A 19,688-nucleotide genomic window follows, 5' to 3' on the forward strand; every position below is an offset into this window, starting at 1 on the left:
TCACACTACATTTTCTGTCAAATGCAAGGGGGGGATATAAGAAGGGCCTTAATCCATCTGCTGGAATAATGAAGGCCAGGGGAAGATGAACATGATCCCAAGCAACACAATCACCACCACACCATGTTCTCCACCTCTAGGTTTATTTAAGCAAGTTTATAACAATGTTAAATAGCATAAAATCACGTCACAAGCCGTCAGACCACTATTCAGATTTGTGTATGGGATAAAGGTAACAGTCTCGGGGTAAAGTCAACATGTTTGCATAAATTATCCAGCCAAAATGCTCATGTCATATTTCAGCTTCTCTTCCTCTACCAAAGTAACTGTCACATTCCGAGTATTAATTTCAAGACAGCCAAACACTTATATATTAATATTTAATTATACCTAAATATTTCCTTTTACCATAAACACACCAGAAAAAAACAAAACAAAATCAGGACAAACAGATAACCAAATACCAATATATAGAAGTGTAACAGTTTGTTTACACCCCCCCCCCCCAAAAAAAAGATTTAATTCAATCACAAACATTTACCTCATGTTCCATGAAGCAGTTTATGACGAATTAGTTACATTCCTCACATTATAGTCAAAAGCGCTAGCACCTGTTGCCCTGAGTTATAAGAGATGTAGAAAGCAGTCTGTTACATGCCCATTAATCATACGCAACAGGAGGAACACATACTGCCAAGGAAGCGATTTCTTTTAATCCACAGTGTGTCGGGAGTGTATACCATACTGCGTGGAGTCACAACTAGTATACATCAGTAGTAATATCAGAGCAGATGCCAATCAGAGAACTTTTTCATACATTCAAATCAAGTGAAACCGGAGTAAAGGTTGTGTGCATCATGCATTCACACACTGTCAGTTTGCCACAAAAAAAGAAAAAATCAAATCCACACCAGGTTTAGGATTTCTCCTTTCAAAGCAAGCAGCAGAGATGCAGTTGTAGACTCGAACAGCATTTTGGGAATTTTGAACTGTTCGGCATTATTTATTCAAACGTTTTGACATCTCTTGGCTTTCAGCATAGCGCTTTAAAGGATTTGGAGTAGTTTGTGTCACAGAGGTCAGTTTTGGTGATGAATCTGTGCTTCCTGTTCACAACCAGTCAGGTGGTGGTTACATATCTTCACTGTTCGTGCTTCCTCCGGCTGCCTTGGACTTGGAAAGATAAAGTGTAAGAAAAAGTATCAAAGGATTTTTAGAAATTCTCTATATAGGGGCATTTTCATGCTTACCATTTTGTCCTCCAGGCTTTTAAATGTTGGTGAATTCCTGTTGGTGAAAAGTCGAAACAAACAAATGTAAAATCTTTGATATTTTGTTCAATTTAAACATGCATGAAACCCAGCATGAAGGGAAATGATGCTTGTACTCGATAATAATATACAGTTACAAAGATACACAATAAATAACAATCATTATAGGAAACCATTAAACACTTCAGTGAGCAGAAGTTACACCACCTACTTTCCAGTAACGTGAAATATTTAGAGGAAGAGTTATAGGAGAGAGAGAGAGAGGAGAAGGAGGTCTGGTGTACCTGGTACTTTACCTCATAGTGGGCATACTTAGGGAGTGGTGCATGGAGTAGCTGCTACTTCAGACAGCAGTGAGGACACAGAAGCAGAAGCATTAGAGCGAGCAGAGAGCCAAGCCAAAGCAAAGGACATGAAAGCGCACAGTGTACAACAAACTTCTGAGAGAACTCTGTTACAGCAGACAAAATCCAAACATTGTATTGAAAGGAGGTGTGGGCGTTTTGAAAGGATGGAATAAGAGATCAGGAAATCAGTATTATTACAGAGTGCTGCTAAAAGTGTTGATTAATTTTCTGTAACAGTGAGCTCTGGGAGTTGTGCTGACTGTGATAAAAAAAAAAAAAAAATGACAGGCTTATATTAATATGCTCAACACATTATTGATGCTGTGGGAACAATTTTAACGAAGGATACTGTCATAATCTAACTATAAGTCCAACAAATTAACCAAGATTCAGTGTAATAGAGAGCTAGAGATTTTTGAAAGGAGTCTCTAGTGTCTGTGTTATCAATTATATCAGTCAGAGACACTACCATGGGTCAGTAACCTGACAAGCTACATTTCTGTCTCATTAATCTCAAGAGAGAGGAAAACTGTCTGTTTATAGTTTTTTACAACACACGTAATAACAGGATTGAACTTCTGTTGCTTTCCATTACATTACATGCCAAAACAAATGACATTAATAAATATCTTTTCTAGAGTTCTGGGCAAATTGCTGTTGTATAAGTGGAATAAATCCTTTTGTGCTCTTATTTAAAATGATCATCTTCAGAGTGGCTACACATCACACCACCTGGTCAATGATTATTTTCCTACAGCACATCACTTTCCTTACTGGATTAATGATACAGTCTAATGCAACAGGGATTTTGGAAAAGAGCAGAATCTACAGTGTTAAATGTTTCCTGTGTGGAATGTAAGAGTAAAAAAGAAAGAGAGAACTGTAGGTTAGTAAATTCTTACCCTGATGGAGGCGTGTAAGTCAAAGCCCTGAGCATCCCAATGCAGCATTGAAGGAAGAAATTACAATCATGGACAAAGGACTCATTTTTAAAAAAAAAAAAAAAAAAAAAAAGAGCAAGACTAAGCACAAAGCAGACACTTTACTGCTGGAGCGGTTACTTTTACGGGACAAATGTAAGGAAACACGGTGACTGTGACCTCTGGAAACATATCAGTGCTTCATGAGGTGAGTTTCCTCTTCACAGGACGTAAATCTTAGGTCTTTAGCGTAGCCGGGATATACGGATTAGGTATGAAATTCTTCAGAGAAAAGCATGAATAATGATTAATCTGTGACTCTTTAGATCATCAAACCCGAAGCTTTGCATATGCTTGCAAAAATGTGGTTTTGCCTGCCTGCGAGCCAGCACAAGAACAAACATTTCATGGACGTTAAATCTGAGCAGTGCCTGAGTATGGTTCAGTTTTACACAAGGATCAATAAAAGAAAAAGTAAGCTCTTCTTAAACTAGAGGGAATGTGATACTTGATCTACTGCCTTTGTGCTGTGATTCTTCAGAGAAACCCTAAAAGGCCGGATTAGTGACTACAATGCATCGGTGTGGCTTGTAAAAGAAAATGTGCTGAAGAAGCAAACAAGATAAATATGAACCTCATTTCTCCCAGTCTGTTTCTGATGGCTGATCCCAGTGATGAGAAAGCAGATGAGGTCATCATACCAGCCTGGGACAGAGTCTCCTGTGTTTTCTTATACCTGCAGAAAGAGATGAAGAGAATGGATTTCTTAATCAGGGACATGGCTGTGTCCAGTTTTCCTGTGCTGGTTAGGGCACAACCAGACAATAAGACAGAGCTATTTGATGATGGCACATTTAGCTTTAATGACAGGTTCAGGACTTTACACTGGTTTGTTCACAGACACAAAGACACACAAACAAGCAAACAATGGAGAAAAGCACAGGTTGCACACACAGTAGGAGACATTCATCCCTTACTAACATAAAATATCACAGTCACACTCTTACACAAGTACAGATCTATATATTTATCTATGTGCATGTTGTAGTTTGTACAAAAAGACATTCTCTCTTTCTACGTGTGTTGATTAACACTCTTTACACACAGGGTTATGTCTTAGTGCTGCATTTTGTACTAGAATACACTTTTCTTTCTATGCAGAGCTTGTGAAACACACATTTTTTCCTTTCTTTTCCTTTTTTTTTTTAAAAAGATTAATTTCACTTAAAAGATATTCTTAAAAATCTGCAGCAAAATGATTACATCCTGTGCTCTGAAAAGAAAGAAATAGTATATTACATTCAATGCTATATGTTCAATCTTTTTAAATGATTAACATGATTTAACATGATTAAATGATTTTTTAATAATAAAATGAGACATAATAAAATAAAATAAAACAATTTTTACTTAAAATAAAAAATAAAAATATTTTTTTAATGGAAACTGTGACTTCTTGATTTTAAAATATCTTTTATTAAAGAATTCATGAAAGCATTGTGTAAAAATGTGTAAAATATTTATTCATCTTCCCTTAGACATTATATAGAAAAATTCAAATAAACAAGTTTTTGGGTCTTGTATAAGGAATGTAAGGAATTGAATGCGTGTTCTGAAATTATTGCCTGTGGTATTAGATGAACATTAGGTTTAAAATCCTGGAGATTGTTTTTCCATAAGTGCCATATACACATTGGGTGCATCTTAACCAGCCTTTTAGCTCCCTAGGTCATGAATCAGTAGATCATTTACATGTGTTGGAGAATTGGTAAGGACCCTGCCTCTATACACAATGGTACACTGATCCCACATTGGTCACTTTAATGCTGATGAAGTTGGTTTTTTGAGCTGTTTTTGAGGCTTCAGAAACTGACACCATTTCCAATATGGGAACATTGTGAGTAGCAATGCTCCCTGGGATTTTGTGGTGCATTGTGGGATTTTTGTAAAAAAACATTTTAGTGCACTGTAAGGATTGTGCATTTGGTGCAGCCCTTAAAATGGCAGACTCCCTGATCACTTCCCTGACTACTGAACGATAGAGCAGACTGAGACACACCCACTGGTTCTGTCCTCTGTCCTTATCTGCTATAATCACAGCCACTGAGCCAGTGTAAGCTCTTAAATCCATCAGGTGTCCCCTGGCCTGTTCCTTCTAAACACAACTGAGTCATGCTTACATAAACTTGACCTATTAAATCTGCACACCACTCTGATGATTTTCCACACTTCATTTAAAAGTAGGGAGATTACGTATCACTGGGTGCTGACTTATCTACTGCTGACGCCCTCAAGCATGGAAGCAGTTGTGAAGCTTGGCTTTAAATCATACAGGAAGATAACTTCACTAAGAGGACACATTTCTTTGCCATGTTAATTTACATTAATGTTCATTATATTTTCCATTATTAGCTGGATTAAGTCTTGGGTAGATTTTTAATGCTGTCTTAAGAGAGAAAAGTATCAGATGGCTGTGTTCATTTTGTACGTATTTCTAATATGGTTTAGTTTTATCTGCTTAGTTTAGACCATAGCTATAGCACTTATTATTATAGCTCTTATTCTGTTTGGAGATGTGTCCTTCTATAACCCTGTAGTCCTCACTTATCTGACACAGACTTATGGGAAAACACGTGGACACAAAAACACTGCTGGCCTAGTGTTCAAACCAAGCGCTTCTCTCCAAAATTAGATGCATCAACCACTTGTCAAGTTTGTGTCAGGGCGCAATATTAATTTTGTCACAAACAGGCAGAAGATTACATTAGCTAAAGTAACTTAACCTAAACCTGGCTCCTTACTGCCTACAGCAAGTGCACTACATTTCGTATGAATATTGGCTTCCACAGCGTAGTAGTGTACCACAGGAAACATACTAATTTGTTTTGAGATTCTGTGACACCTCTGAAAACTGTTGTTGAATAGTAGGACACCTTGTATTTTTTTTGCATAAAAGTAAAAATCAAGTATTTATAAAGTTCATTATGTTAATCATTATTACTCATGACAAATCATTTGAAATAAAATAAAGCAGATGAATCACTCACGCGTCAGAACGACTAATGTCTTCCAGAGTAGCAGATGCTGTAAGATAACTACATACACACACCCAAGCATACACACACACACACACACACACGCACGCATGCAAGCACACACACACGCACACACACACAGAAAGACAGGACAGAAAGAGAAGAGAGAAGCAGAGAGATTTCCATTTTGTTGTTATAATGTACAGACATTTGTAAATATATACTGGTTATTGGGCTGAAGATTTTTTATTTTTTATTTCTTTAAAACGATCATTGCAATGAACAGGGAAAATATTCCTCAGATTAATAGACAGAGAAGTCCGACGTCAGAATACTGTGACAATAGGTAGTTTTTCAAAACAAGGGTACTTTTTTTTAAAAAGATTAGAGAGTTACTTAGAAATCTAACTGAGTTCGCAAATATTCTAAACTATATGATTTCAAGGCTTAACTAGGATATCTCTAGATTTCTACTCCATGGAGCTTTATGACGAACTTGCATAAAAACAAGCCTCGAAGCTGACATCTAAAACAGGTTCGGCTGCTTTTTCTAAGCCGCTTGGTCCCGTGAACAGTTTCTATTTGACCTGTGCTCTATTTTATTCATAGAAATTATATGCTGATAAAATAAGTCAGCTTCAGTAATTCACATAAAGACTGTTTCTCTTCGAACTGCGTTTTATTCTCTGAAACGAAACGAAGACGCTGTTCATCTAAAACAGTCTAGAATGTTCTATCTATTCTAGCACAGGTTTCTGTTCACCACCAAAATACATCTAACTGCAGGAGGGGAAATCTGTAACATTTAACCGCATCAGTCTGTGTGGTTTGATTTTTTGTTTTTTAATAGCTGAAAGAATAGCTCATTTGATTCCTACATAACAGAGACCTCTGTGAATAAACAGGAAACACCAGGACACGGTTATATCTTATGAGATTTTGTTTGTGGTTTTGTTCTGATTCTGTGTTACTTAAGTATATTTCAGTAGTGTTAAGGTGTCTTTCTAGCAGAAACATACAGTGAATATTTATTAATAATACTATTACAGCTTCTCAGTATAAATCCTTATATAGTTATACTCATGCATAATTTTAGTCATTTTTATTGTCAACACAATTAAAAGGGGTCCAGGTTTGCAGTGGTTCAAAGAGCAGACAGATCAGTAGCCTGTGCATTCAGTACCAGCAGATACTGTGCTATTTGTTTATTCACTGGTTTCTCTGGTGTTTTTTCTACTATCATCAAAAAAAACAGAGACAGAAACTCTCTACACTCTATTGACTAGGTCACCAAACAAATATTGTTTCTAGTTACATTGGAATGTAGCGGAATGTCCACAAAACTTAGTTCCTCTTACCACTTATATAATCCATAAACTATCATTCCCTCAGTAACTTCTTGATATTGATAGACATTGATATCTTGTGAAGGAAAATGCTAATTAATATCTCTTCACCGAAAACTCACAATATCAGTTAGACATATTAAATTAATCTATACCTCCCGACTAAATTCCACAGTGTGATATAAACATGTTTAACACAGTGGTGCGATGCTGTAAGTAAAGCCGAAGCTACTTGTTTTAAATTCCAGCAGCTGCTGCAGTACACAGATCAGTCAGGCGTGATATGACTGAAGGTAGAATGATATTTTTTACTATGCAGATGAATTTTCATGCATGGATGATTTTCAGAATCAGCTGACACACAAGTGCAACAACTTGATGAGGGTAAAAATACAATTTGGAGGTCATCGGGTGTGTGGTGTAGGTAATCACAATCCTGCTGATATTCAGTATAACCATAATATTGCGGGTGTGATAACACTCAAGGAATTAATAAAGAAACTACGCTCACTTTATAGCACACAGGCCAGCTCGCATTCCTGTTAAAGGTGCATCTAGTAAAATCTGCTTACTTTTCATCATCATAAGCTTTCATATTTTAAGGCATAACATATTCCTGAAAATGGCGTTTGCCGTGTCTGCTGACGATGTTGCGAACAGTATTGTTGTACACGGTTCAAACTAGGAAGAGGAAATTCATGTGACGAACTCAAATGAGCGGAGTTTAAAATATAAGCACCCTTTATCATTACATTAGCTGCCAATTTTTAGCTAAGTCTGTTAGGTTTTCGTGTAACATTGGACCTTACCTGTCCAGTAGTCTGGCCAATAAATTTATAATTTGTTCATCTGACAAAGCCTAAATTGTATTGTTTTGTTTTTTGCTTTTATTTTCAAATAGGCTTTCAAGTTAGCAAAGCAGTAGCTTAGGTACTGTAGGAAATAATGCTAGCCAAAATACACATCAAGCAAGCTAATGCTTTAATCCTCTAAGTTTTCAAAATCTACCTCCTCTGACACAAATCTTTCTGGTAAAGGGAAATTTGGAAACAGAAAGCAAACAGAAAGATAGACAAGAAGAACAAAGCCCCAAAATCCCAGAAAGACAGAGAGAGGATGTGAGAGAGAAAACTCACATGTTAGATGATGTAATTCTTTGATTCAAATCCCCAAGAGTCTGGGAGGTTTTCATATAACTAGAAGTAGAAATGAGTGAAAAACTGGTGAAGAAAAGTATATTCAGACAAATCACTGTGATGGAAAAAGGGATGAGCAGAGAAAGAGGAAACTACACAGTTCACCACCCAACCACATATCTACAACCAGCTGAACGGCATAACAGAGTGAAGCTTGACTGGAGGAACTCACGCATTAGAAGACTGGACATTGTGCCAGCCTTTGGAGAGGTTGGTTTTCATCTCATCCAGAGGGCTTATACCCAATCGTCTCCTCAGTTCCCCAGCATGCCTCTCTTTGGATGTCAGAACATGCCTCAGTGTCTGAATTTCATCCTCCACCTACAAAAAAGCAGATGCCAATCAAGTGTTTTAGTTAGAGAGCAAAATTCACTGAAGGTTTACAGCAGAATATCTTTTTATTTTCCAAACTGTGACCTGAATTTCCATACAATTCCTTTTCCACTTCTAAGATCTGCTTAAGAATCCCACCAGCTAGTACACTACATTGCCAAACGTTTTGGGCCAAATCTGAAATTGGGTGTTGTATTTCAGGGGTTGGGCTCGGCCCCTTAGTTCCAGTGAAAGGAACTCTTAATGCTTCAGCATACCAAGACATTTTGGACAATTTCATGCTCCCAACTTTGTGGGAACAGTTTGGGGATGACCGCTTCCTGTTCCAACATGACTGTACACCAGTGCACAAAGCAAGGTCCATAAAGACATGGATGAGTGAGTCTCCACTCTAATTCATCTCAAAGGTGTTCTATCGTGTTGAGGTCTGGATTCCAGTCAAGTCAAGTTCCTCCACATCAAACTCACTCATCCATGTCTTTATGGACCTAGCTTTGTGCACTGGTGTACAGTCATGTTGGAACAGGAAGGGGTCATCCCCAAACTGTTCCCACAAAGTTGGGAGCATGAAATTGTCCAAAATGTCTTGGTATGAAGCTGAAGCATTAAGAGATTTCACTGGAACTAAGGGCCAAAGCCCAATCCCTGAATTCAGTGATCTGGAGGGGTGTCCCAAAACGTTTGGCAATATACTGTACATACTTTTCAGTTCATTACATTATCCACAAAGTACAGATGAAGAATGGAGAATGTGGTCAGGGGCATACAGAACCTTAGTAAGCTCCAGTTCCAGTTCTGCGGCTTCCTCCTCCGTCAGGCCTGGTGGCAGTGTTCTCTCACCTGCTCCACCCTCACTGAAGGAACCTTCAACAAAACAAACCAGAAACTCGGGTTAGGGCTCATATCCTACACTACTGCCCAGTCGTCTAGGACATACTGCACAACACAGATTGTGACAATGATGTAGATTTGTAATGAAGACTAACTGGCAGTAAAATAGTGTAATATATAGTCGTGTGTATGAAGTATAACCTGTTTTAACATGGATATCGAAATTAAAACTGACTCTTATTAAAAACTGAATGATGTAAACACGACAGGAGGATCATTTATTAAGCTAGGTAGCCGACTTTCGTTTCTAAACAAGAAGATGCGGTACTAATTTCTTCGGAATTAGTTTTTTTTAGTGACCTAATTCGTTCCCTAGTCGTTTTTACACACACACACACACACACACACACACACACTGCTATACTGTATCACCGAGAGGAGGATCTCAGCTAGCCGACAGCCGTCACAGCGCAGATACACACGTTTTCCAGTTCTGTACATAGCTAATATCTCAGAAATCCTACCTCTGACCCCAGCGTCCATCTGGATTGGAAAATGCTGTCTAAATCGCGTAATAAACTGTCCAGTAGTTTTCTATGAAGATCGCAGCTAGTAAGCGCACTGTTGACGTGTAGATCTATTAGCTTCACATTCACACTTCCGGGACACGACGGTGACGTAGAAGGGGGGGGTACTGCGCTCTTGCTCTTGCTCTTGCTCTCTCTCTCTCCCCTGCAGACATAATTATAAATGTAGATAATGTTTATATGGGTTAGGGTTAGGGTTACCTAAACTCAGATTGTTTATAGTAGCCCACTATAACATAATTAACTGATATCAATTTTAGTGGGAATTTCTACCTTCTAAGCAAATCATAATGCCTCTGGATTTCTCTGTTTATGATTCATCTACATAAGCCACTCACACTCATTCTGAAGTCAACTGTCTTTTAATACCAGTAATGAATTTAAATAAAAGTAGAATTTATGTATATAAATGTGAATGTATGTGAGCAGCTGGGGGATTTTATTTTGGATGCACTTACTTAGTGAAATAAGCTGGAAACATTTAACGTAGTCATTCTTAACTATAATTAGCTGAGAATATCTTGATAAATATAAGCCTGATAAAATAATTGTACTCATTAAAAAAAATCTATAAATTAAGACTAAGATTAAGAAAATGTTCTGGTCTCTGGTGTTGTCTAAATTCAGTTTACTGAAAATATCCCAACTCTCGCCTTGCATGACACAGGGTAAAAAAAAATATCCGTGTAGAGAGACTTCAATTAAAGCTAACTTAAATCAGGGTTCAAAATCACGGAACAAATCACGTGCATTATGAGATAATAGATGGCGCTAGGGGGTGCTGGATGCTGAAGTTAGACTGGCTCCCAACTTTAGCAGGAAGCGTTTTGTCCACATTATTTCTGGCAAATCGATATCGTAGACCATTATTAATTGCAACCACAAGTTTTTTTGGTTGTGTATCATTTTCTCGGTCGCTACCAGAAGCTGGATGTTTCTTGCTTCGTGAAAACAAATACTAAGTAAAAGGGATGTTCCCTGACCGGGAATCGAACCCGGGCCGCGGCGGTGAGAGCGCCGAATCCTAACCACTAGACCACCAGGGACCTGATAGCACGGGTTAGTGCTGTAATTCTTATTGCTATAAAGAATCTACAAACGCTACAAAAGAATCCTGTCTAAATGCAGGTGGTTTTTTTTGTTTGTTTGTTTGTTTATGACTTAGCAGTGTAAATCAAATCAAAATTGAACAATTTGATGAATGGACATTGGAAGTAAATCAGTAAATCAACTCAGTCAGTAAGGAGCCGTTTGGCAGCCACGCGTGAACCCGTCACGAATCTGGACACACCAGTGTCCATTTGGTGCATTCAGCATGCAGTAGCTGCGTGACAGGCACGAGCCGCCAGCAACCGGTCAGAAGTAACTCCGCCTCTGGGCGGGGCTTGTGGGGGAGGCGTTTCACTTGATAAAAGCTCAGTAATCCAACCTGGTCGATAGCTCGGTGCGATGGCTAGAGGGCTTAGATGGGTTTAACCCAAAAAAAACAAAATACAAATGGGTTTCGTCGCCTAGTGTTTGCCTCACAATTTTGCACAAACCATCTGATATTCTGATTTCCATCTCTGCGATCTGAAAATCGTCAGACAGATATTAATGGTAAGAAAGCTTCCTTTTTTAGGCTGTTTATCTTATAGCTCGTGCATGCATCAGGTTATTGGATTGTCTAAAGCCTGAAGTGTTCTCATAAAAAATCTTTTCGCAGAGTTCATTCATAGTATGAAGACTGTCCATCGAAGAATATCAAGGCAATTTTCCTCATTCTGCACTAGGTTGTTGTGATAGGTGAGTTTCAAAATGTCTTGCAACTTTCACTGCTGTCCATCCTGCCTTTTGTCTCAGATTGTTGCTTTAACAAACCCACTATGTACACACAGGAAGTTTACTAAGAGTGAGATATAAGGGAGAAACGCATGTGCAAGTTAAAATAAAATAATAATTTTTTTTTTTTTTTTTTTAAACTTGTGTTTTATGTGCTTATCAAATGCTTAGCCAGGAACTTGGTCAGATTGGTTTTGCCAGTTGTTTACAGAACAGGTCAGTGCAGTCTGCCTCTACATGACTCTACATGGGTTAGTAGCAATATACTTAGAGGCTCTATACATCTTTGTTCAAATGCAAATTCACTGAGTCCTAGAAGTAAAGCAAATCCAGAACATAACATGGAGACTTTACATAACATGGAGACTGTGCTTTAGCTCACAGACTCTGGCTAGACCCTGAGCTCGTCTCATCATGTATGCCAGGTGGAGAGAGAGCTCAGATACTGATATCCAACTCTGCTGCCAACAGCTGTCAGGACATGTAACTAGACTTTCAGAGCATGCCCAAAGATACGGTTACGTCTCTGGGAATTCTCTTAAATGTATTCCTAAGTAATTTATTTTGGTCTAATTCAGGCTGGCTCAAAGTAGGGTATTTTCCCTGTCACGTAAATTTTGCCCATAGTGCAATGTTTGCAATTCATTAAAGGAACATTTTGCATGCATGTGCTAGATGCTCCGTGAGCTATGTGAAACTGTTACGAAAAGGCCACATGCAGAGTTAGCATTAACTTGTGTGTTTTCTCTCATTCATTGCAACCCTTGCAGGGTTTCCATCTTGTACACTGTATAAGACAGTTTTGGAAATGGCGGCAATTCCATCCGGTGGATCTCTTGTTGCTACCCATGACTACTACCGAAGTAAGAGCCACTCTTTACAAAACTTTTTACCTGTACTGTGTTACATTTACCATTAAAATCACTGTCACAGTGACTGTGATTGTTTTGATTTTTGATTTTGCCATTTTCCCACTTTCCCACTTATTCCTTAATGTTGTAAAATGTCAATGTTTCAGGGCGCATAGAATCCACTTCCAGCAACAGTTCCTGTGGCAGTTCAGAGTATACTGGAGAAGTTATTCCACACCACCCAGGTACAAACAAATACACGATCTTTCTTATTTCAGTATATAATTCAATTCCAAAGGCTTTTCAGTTGCATAATCAACAGGCTGTAAATCCTGATTAGTGTTGTTTAATCACAGGTCTACCTAGACAAGACTCAGGACATTGGTGGGCCAGTTTTTTCTTTGGGAAGCAGAGTACACCTGTTGGACAAGACATCCAGCACAAGTGAGTCTAAGACCAAGCCAGAGTTAAATCAGACAAAGACATGCATCCCTTTAATGTCTTTGCTAGTTTTTAACTTTGTGGTTTCTGTGGCAGGATTGGGACTTATACTGTAACTAATGACAAGGTGACTTGCATTGCCAAGGAAATGGTGCAGCAAAGAAAGCTGAGTGCAAGCAGTGATCATGGAAATCCCGAGCCCAGCACTCCCCCCGCCTCATAATCCATACAGCCACCGATTAAACAATCACTTTCCTTTTGACTTGTTAGTGGAAATAGATTGCTTTGTATGTTACTCAGGCTGCTTTTTTACTGATGACCAAAAAATGTTTATTAAAAGAAAAAACACTGACCACTTTGTTATTGTGTGCCCTTTTAAATAAATGACTGCAACCTATGGCTCCAGGTGATCTGTAGCTCATTCAGCACATTTACACATGTTGCCATTTCACCGTACATGTATATGTATGATTTTACAGCATATGAGAATGTTAAGCTATGAATAGCAGTGTGCTGCAGAAACTATAAAAAGCTACGGTGAGGTTATCTGCATGGAGGATGTTACACAGTGCTTATTCATGGAAAAGTACCTGTGCCCTGCAGTTCAGGTATTTAAATGTAGTTGTTGCCAAAAACAATGTGTTAATGCATGACCGACTGTTTACTGCCTGCCTGGCCTGACTTGTTCTCTTTCATTGATTTAATTACCAGGAAATTTCAGTTGGAATGGTCCTGATCCTGCCCATGTTGTTGTTTTATTCCATCCAGTGCCTAGTGGTTTGATGCTGATGGAGCTTAGTTCACTTTGCATATTACCTTACATGTTTTAGTTAATACCCAAAAGCTCAACTCTTCCTGATGCACATGAATGTTGATGCAGAAACACCTTGAGTTCTGTTTAAGAGCATGTGAATGCCTATATGTGTATTTCAGTATGCTTTCTTATACTGTGCTGTTACCTACTTGAGCAATTGATCACTTATTTTTGAAGCACTTCTCCAGATCCAGCCCTGGTGTCTCTGTCTGTCCTTCCAATCCGATTCTAGATAGGGATTTTTAAAATGGTTTGTGTCCAATTAGCCACAAGAGCATTAGTGAGGTCAGGCAATGATGTTGGACAATGCTGTGCAGTCCAGTTTACCCCAAAAGTTTGTTTGAGGTTAGGGTTTGACTCAGGCAACTCAGATTCTTCCACACCACTCTTGTGACACCTTTTGTGTTTATGGACCTCTTAGTTACAGCGAAGGAAACTCTTCATGCTAGAGTATACAGTACAAAGGCATTGTGTTGTGATCCCCAACTTCATTCCAAGATTTAAATCTGTGATTCCCCACAGCCATGTATGTTTTTCTACTAGGACTCTAACCCTGCCTAAGAACAGAGCGGTCATGATTAAGCAGGCTTCAGCCTGATTAAAATAGGCTAGCTAAGTAGGGACATCCACAGCTAATGCTATTTGTATAACGACACCTGTTTGGAAAAATAAGGTCAGGACAGACATCTACTGAAACATATGGTGTCAGGCCAGAAAAACACAGCTGATAAGCACCAGTCTCTTTAGTCTTTGGTTATATGTCAGCCACAGCATTTGACGAACAAAAGCCATCTCGTCTGATGTCCTCTTTGTATTTTTTTTTTACTGAAATACGGCTGCCTTGTGTATTCTTTCTCTTTTTGTCATGTAGTGCTTCCCGGTTTTGACCTGCACTTATATTCCCATTTTAAAATGATGGATTACTCTGGTTTATTGATATCTGCCTGTGTTTTGACCCCCATCAACTATGATTCTTGGATATGCCCAAAAAAAACCAAAAAACCCACACTGAGTTTGTTTCATGTCTTTATAAGTGCATGTTACATGCTATTTTCCAGAATTAAGTTGGAGCAACATGCACCAGGGTTACCCAGGCCACACATATAAATTCAGTAAATTCATACTTAATTATAATGATGATTTCATTTACGCTTACATGATATATCGGTGCTGCCCAATTTTACACCCTCATGTCTAAAAATGGAATGCTATGCTTCTTATTTTTGTCCATTTTCAAAAATTACATCTTAGTTTCTCAAACCTGTGAATGCAAAATCTTGAATGCATCATCACGATTTCAAGTTCATGTTGTGTGCTACCGTGATATTGCACGTTAGTGAATATGAGCCAGCTATAGCCTAGTAACAGATGTAAAATGACCACACGTCCTGAATATACCAAGCATGCTTATCGGTTCAGACTACAAGGTTACTGTGTACAAGGGTGAATTGTCTCAGGCCAAGCATGCCAGCCATGTGTAATGTCCTTGGGAAAATATTATGATGTGTTTGGTGACAGCACGTGACTGTTTGATCACGTGTATTGCAAAACTCCAAATGATAAGCCTTCAAAATGTTACTTGTTGAAAAAGCTAAAATGCTGCTGATTAATAACCATAATTTGGGGTTTGATTTGAAATGAAGCCTAGTTTGTGGTCTAAGTAAAGGAAGTTGGCAGAACAGTCCTGTGTTTCCATTCACTGGAGACACAGTCATCAAGCTTGTCCAGACAGCATTAAAAATATATGATGTGTAGAAGGGAGGAGTCAGGACAGTCTCTATAATCAATCACAAAAAGGGAATGCATGGCTTATCCTCACATGTACTTTCACATAGAGACAAAATACAAACATAAACCTTGGCCTACTTCCTTGAACTTGCTTCTGTCAATTGATGACAGGTTCAAACAACAGCAACAAACTTTTACATTAAGTGTGACAGGAAAGATGATGGACAAACAACAGGAAAGTAGGCGAAAGTGTATGTGGTTACCTAAGAGGAAGGAAGCCTGGTCTCTCCTAAAACGTTATCCCTCTCTTCATACCCATGCATATTCATTTCACATACAGTATGGCACCACAAAATATACACTCACTGACCACTTTATTAGGAACACTTGCACATTCATACAGTCATGTGGCAGCACACACTAACCAAAATTGAACAGTTGCAGACTGGAAAAAGATCAGGAAAATGTCCAGTTTGGGTGATCCTGTGCCAGCGATAGCCTCAGATTCCTGTTCTTGGCTGACAGGAGTAGAACCCAGTGTGGTTTTTGCTTTTGTATCCCATCCACTTAAGGTTCAGTGGTTTTTCTGCATACTCAGATGCTCACCTGGGGTGTAAAGAGTGATTAAATGAGCTGCTTTATTGTTCCTGGCAGCTAGAACTAATTTGAACATTTCCACACACAAAATTGTCACTCTTCTTGTTTTTTTTTTGTTTTCCACACCACTCTGTCTAAATTTATGTTTGAAAATCTCATTAGATCAGCAATTTCTAAATTACTCAAATAAGCCCATCTGATTTTAACAAATATGCAACAGTTAAAGTCACAGAGATCACAATTTTTCTTTATCCTGTTGCTTGGTGTGAACTAGTTCATGTAATCTCAACAGCATGTGGAATGAGCATGCCTCTGATACAATCTGTGTTCTTTGTACTGACTATATAATAATAATAATAATAATAATAATAATAATAATAATAATAATAATAATAATAATAGTAATACAGCATCAAACAAGATGGAAAAGTACACACACTCATCCTAAAAGTCTCTGAGGGTGACTGAGGGTCAGTCAGCAACATAATTAGGGGTGTTGACTATTTTTGGATGAACTACTCTGCAATCCACCTGCACCGGAGCAGGACATCCAAAACCAACTGTTGCTTTATTAAGTAAGTGCTGGTTGGGTAAAATTATATCTACAAGTTCCCTCTTGAAAGTGAAACACTCTTGGAACTCTTATTCTGGAAGGTTCACAGACAAATGTATTACATACACCATATAGCCAAAAGTTTGTGGACATCTGACCATCGCTCCCATATGTACTATTTAAACAACCCATTCCAGATTCAGGCGCCAAATGCCCCCCATTCATACCCCACCATGTGCAGTGTTAATAAACTGCATTCGTCTGGGAAGGCTTTTGGATGGTCAGGGTGTCCACAAACCTTCATCTCTGTCAGTTGCTATGAAACCAACCACTATAGCTGTGAACATTCTTCTGCAGTCTGAGTCAGACGTCTCACCTTCAAGAAGGTTCCTATGGATATAATTCTACCCAACCAGCACTTACTTAATAAAGCAAGAGTTGGTTTAGGATGTCCTGTTCTTTTTTGGTGGACCCTCAAATAGGCTGGACAAGGATAGTCAGCAGCCCTAATTAATTGGCTGACTAACCCTAAACTTAAGAAAGACAACACTGTGTGTCTGGGTCATGATGCAACTGCATGCAACATCAGCATCAGGAGTAAATTTGATCTGTAAAGGAGGTGATGGCAATAGTCTATATACAACATATTAAACATGAAACTATATAAGTAAATAGGTACACTGATAATAGACATATATATTATCTTATGAGTTAAACGCCACATTACCTAAAGCCCAGTTTACACTGTATGATTTTCTGCTGTCGTAGTTAAAAATCACACACGGATGGTTGTGCTCCATGAAGTCCAGTTTGTTATCATTATGACCAAAAACAATGCCGTGATGAAATCTGACAGGCAGGCTGTGTTGATGTATTAATGTACTAATCTTTTTAAAAGAATTTTCTGCACAACACCTATAATAAAGGGAGATATCAAAACTGATATAAGTATATGGAAATATACACAATTTACAATTTATTATGAAACCCTGCACACTTACTAGCCAGTCATGTGGTAGCAACACAATTAATAAAATCCTAAAGAGCTTTCGGTCAAGGGCTTTAGTTTAACTGGAGAAAAAAAAACGTGATACTGTGTTGATGAGAGAGATTAAAGGAGAAGGACCAGACTGGCCTGAGTGGAAGGCCTGGAAACACAAATATTTACTCTTTACAACCCAAAAGACTAAGAATCCCCCCACCCCCCATGTTTAACTGCCCAGTATAGGTGAGTCTGTGCATGTGATCACTTAAAATACTTGGTTTTGGCTGAGTTTTACATTACAGGTGTTCCTAATAAACTTGGGGTAAATTTAAGTGACTTGGAATTAAAGTGCTAGACATTTTCTCTCACTAACAGTTGTGCTACAATGTTACTGGTCACTCATGCAGCCTACTGCACATGAATACAGTAACTGAGCATGAAAACCTTTCTACAGATAAAAGGTCACAGATTGACTTTAAGTGATGGTGCTATTGCAAATGCTAGTTATTCTAGGTGAGGCTCATGCATGCAAATGCATGTGCATGCCAAAACCTTCCAACACAGTCACATAGTGATATATGAAGCTGTAACTGTAATAAGTATCATTGTCATAAAGCCATATTTCACTTGAAATGCCTCACTAGGTTAGTGGTAGTTCCAAGTGACAATGAACTATGGTTATCTACTAAAGGCTGCCAGGTCAGCCTACTGATTGACAGTGTTGGGTGATGTGACCATGGGCAGCAATCCTGGATTCAGATAGAAGGTCACTCTTTAGTCATTTGGCTATCAACACATGCAGGGCAAACTAAGCATGAGAACATCTCCATCTCTTTTCACTGTGATTGCTAGAGAAAAGGCAGTTTTTCAAAGACTCAATTCAGCTTGTCATCTTGCATATGGTAAATGCAAAATATGGTCTGACCTTGGTCTCAAGGGTCTGAAAAGGCAGATCCCATGATGAGCGCTTAGGTGTCTATGGCAAATAAAAGTGCCTTGACAAGCCTATGAGCCCACAGAGAGATGCCTTTCATGGCTGTGTTGTACACTGCAAAGGCTGCTACATAAACATTTAAAGTAGAACTTTCTTGTGTAGTCTTTTGTGTTTTTCATGCTAAACTGTCTCCCTGTCAGGGTTTTGTACTTTTTTTCCAATACCTAGTGAACCAGTATCAGAATGTTTTTATTGATTAAGACTTCAAAACACTTCTGTAAGTTACTCTGGATAAGGGATAATGCCTTAAATGTAAATGGATTGCTGTCCAGTAGTCCCTTAAGTAAGCTGAGCAGGTATACACCATTCACAAAACAGCTGCTAGAGGCTATGTGGTAAAGATTTTTTACATTCAGGAGTATTTCCTGAGCCTTGAAGCTGTTTTTGATTAACACATTGTGATGTAAGGGGTTTAGTGCATACTTTGCTTACTTCCCTGGGCAAGGCCTACACAAGGCCTGGATCAAAAACAAAAAATCTCCAGTCATACGCTTCCGACAGCTATATCATGTGCCACAGCCACAGAATTTTCCAAAACACTGCCTCTAGCAGCATGTAAAAAACAGAAGCCTAACATAGTTGACTACATAAAGACATTAAATTTCATTGAAATATTTCATTCAGTATATTAGGAAATCAATTAAACAAATAGCTCACTGTCTGCATGTAAAACTTATATGAAGACCTCAGTATTAGACCCTATGTGAAGCACAACTGCTATGGTCGTCTGTGGCAGATTCACATACAAGCGCTTAAAAGGAAGAATGCTTATTAGGCAACAAACTTTAAATACACAATTTCTGGTCCTCTGGGGGTTTATGAGAGTGTGTTCAGATGGGTTTTCATAGAAAAAATATCTCAGAGTTTGTTGGATAGTGAGCTCTTGGATGCACAGGTACTATGTATGATATTTGGGATTCCTCTCAAAGTGGCAGGATCTCATAGCCACCTGCTAATCCTTAAAAGAGTAATGAACATAACATTAATTTCATGACATGTCAAACATAACCATATCTGGGCCAGTCAGACCGAGGGCAT

General features: G+C 38.5%; 2 protein-coding genes and 1 non-coding gene across 14 annotated transcripts; 1 reads left to right on the forward strand and 2 right to left on the reverse strand.

The window, feature by feature from the left end:
• Window positions 1-494: 494 nt before the first annotated feature.
• tpd52l2a (tpd52 like 2a) lies at window positions 495-9,952 on the reverse strand. Of its 12 annotated transcripts, none has more exons than XM_058389161.1 (10): window positions 9,804-9,952; window positions 9,221-9,312; window positions 8,288-8,436; window positions 8,056-8,115; window positions 5,586-5,633; window positions 3,173-3,274; window positions 2,521-2,547; window positions 1,568-1,609; window positions 1,251-1,287; window positions 495-1,173 (listed from the first exon to the last, which is right to left on the reverse strand). In XM_058389161.1, exons 1-10 carry the CDS (start codon window positions 9,820-9,822, stop codon window positions 1,132-1,134), a joined length of 618 nt encoding a protein of 205 aa, XP_058245144.1. In that variant the 5' UTR covers window positions 9,823-9,952; the 3' UTR covers window positions 495-1,131. The 12 variants fall into 12 exon arrangements, with proteins under 12 accessions (XP_058245144.1, XP_058245151.1, XP_058245143.1 ...); XM_058389168.1 differs by having other exon boundaries at window positions 1,556-1,609; XM_058389160.1 differs by having other exon boundaries at window positions 1,568-1,612.
• Window positions 9,953-10,840: 888 nt separating this feature from the next.
• Window positions 10,841-10,912, reverse strand: trnae-cuc (transfer RNA glutamic acid (anticodon CUC)). The gene has a single exon. It is a non-coding gene; the product is annotated as a tRNA-Glu (tRNA).
• Window positions 10,913-11,280: 368 nt separating this feature from the next.
• On the forward strand, window positions 11,281-13,376 carry ppdpfa (pancreatic progenitor cell differentiation and proliferation factor a). The gene is made up of 6 exons (XM_058388901.1): window positions 11,281-11,465; window positions 11,572-11,651; window positions 12,458-12,550; window positions 12,706-12,783; window positions 12,895-12,982; window positions 13,076-13,376. The coding sequence occupies exons 3-6, from the start codon at window positions 12,496-12,498 to the stop codon at window positions 13,200-13,202; spliced, it is 348 nt and encodes a 115-aa protein (XP_058244884.1). The 5' UTR covers window positions 11,281-11,465; window positions 11,572-11,651; window positions 12,458-12,495; the 3' UTR covers window positions 13,203-13,376.
• The last annotated feature ends 6,312 nt before the right edge of the window (window positions 13,377-19,688 follow it).

This window comes from Hemibagrus wyckioides, linkage group LG05, assembly GCF_019097595.1.
Source record: "Hemibagrus wyckioides isolate EC202008001 linkage group LG05, SWU_Hwy_1.0, whole genome shotgun sequence".
Taxonomy (NCBI): Eukaryota; Metazoa; Chordata; class Actinopteri; order Siluriformes; family Bagridae; genus Hemibagrus; species Hemibagrus wyckioides.

Excerpts from the sequence above, each read along its gene's own strand:
- tpd52l2a (XM_058389160.1), bottom strand. Across the intron at positions 2,548-3,172 it reads AACAGACTGGGAGAAATGAG|GGCTTTGACTTACACGCCTC; the intron begins GTTCATATTTAT and ends TGGGATGCTCAG. Across the intron at positions 1,288-1,567 it reads CTAAGTATGCCCACTATGAG|GAATTCACCAACATTTAAAA; the intron begins GTAAAGTACCAG and ends TTTCACCAACAG.
- ppdpfa (XM_058388901.1), top strand. The coding sequence starts at position 12,496 with ATGGCGGCAATTCCATCCGGTGGATCTCTTGTTGCTACCCATGACTAC. Across the intron at positions 12,551-12,705 it reads TACCCATGACTACTACCGAA|GGCGCATAGAATCCACTTCC; the intron begins GTAAGAGCCACT and ends TCAATGTTTCAG. Across the intron at positions 12,784-12,894 it reads AGTTATTCCACACCACCCAG|GTCTACCTAGACAAGACTCA; the intron begins GTACAAACAAAT and ends GTTTAATCACAG.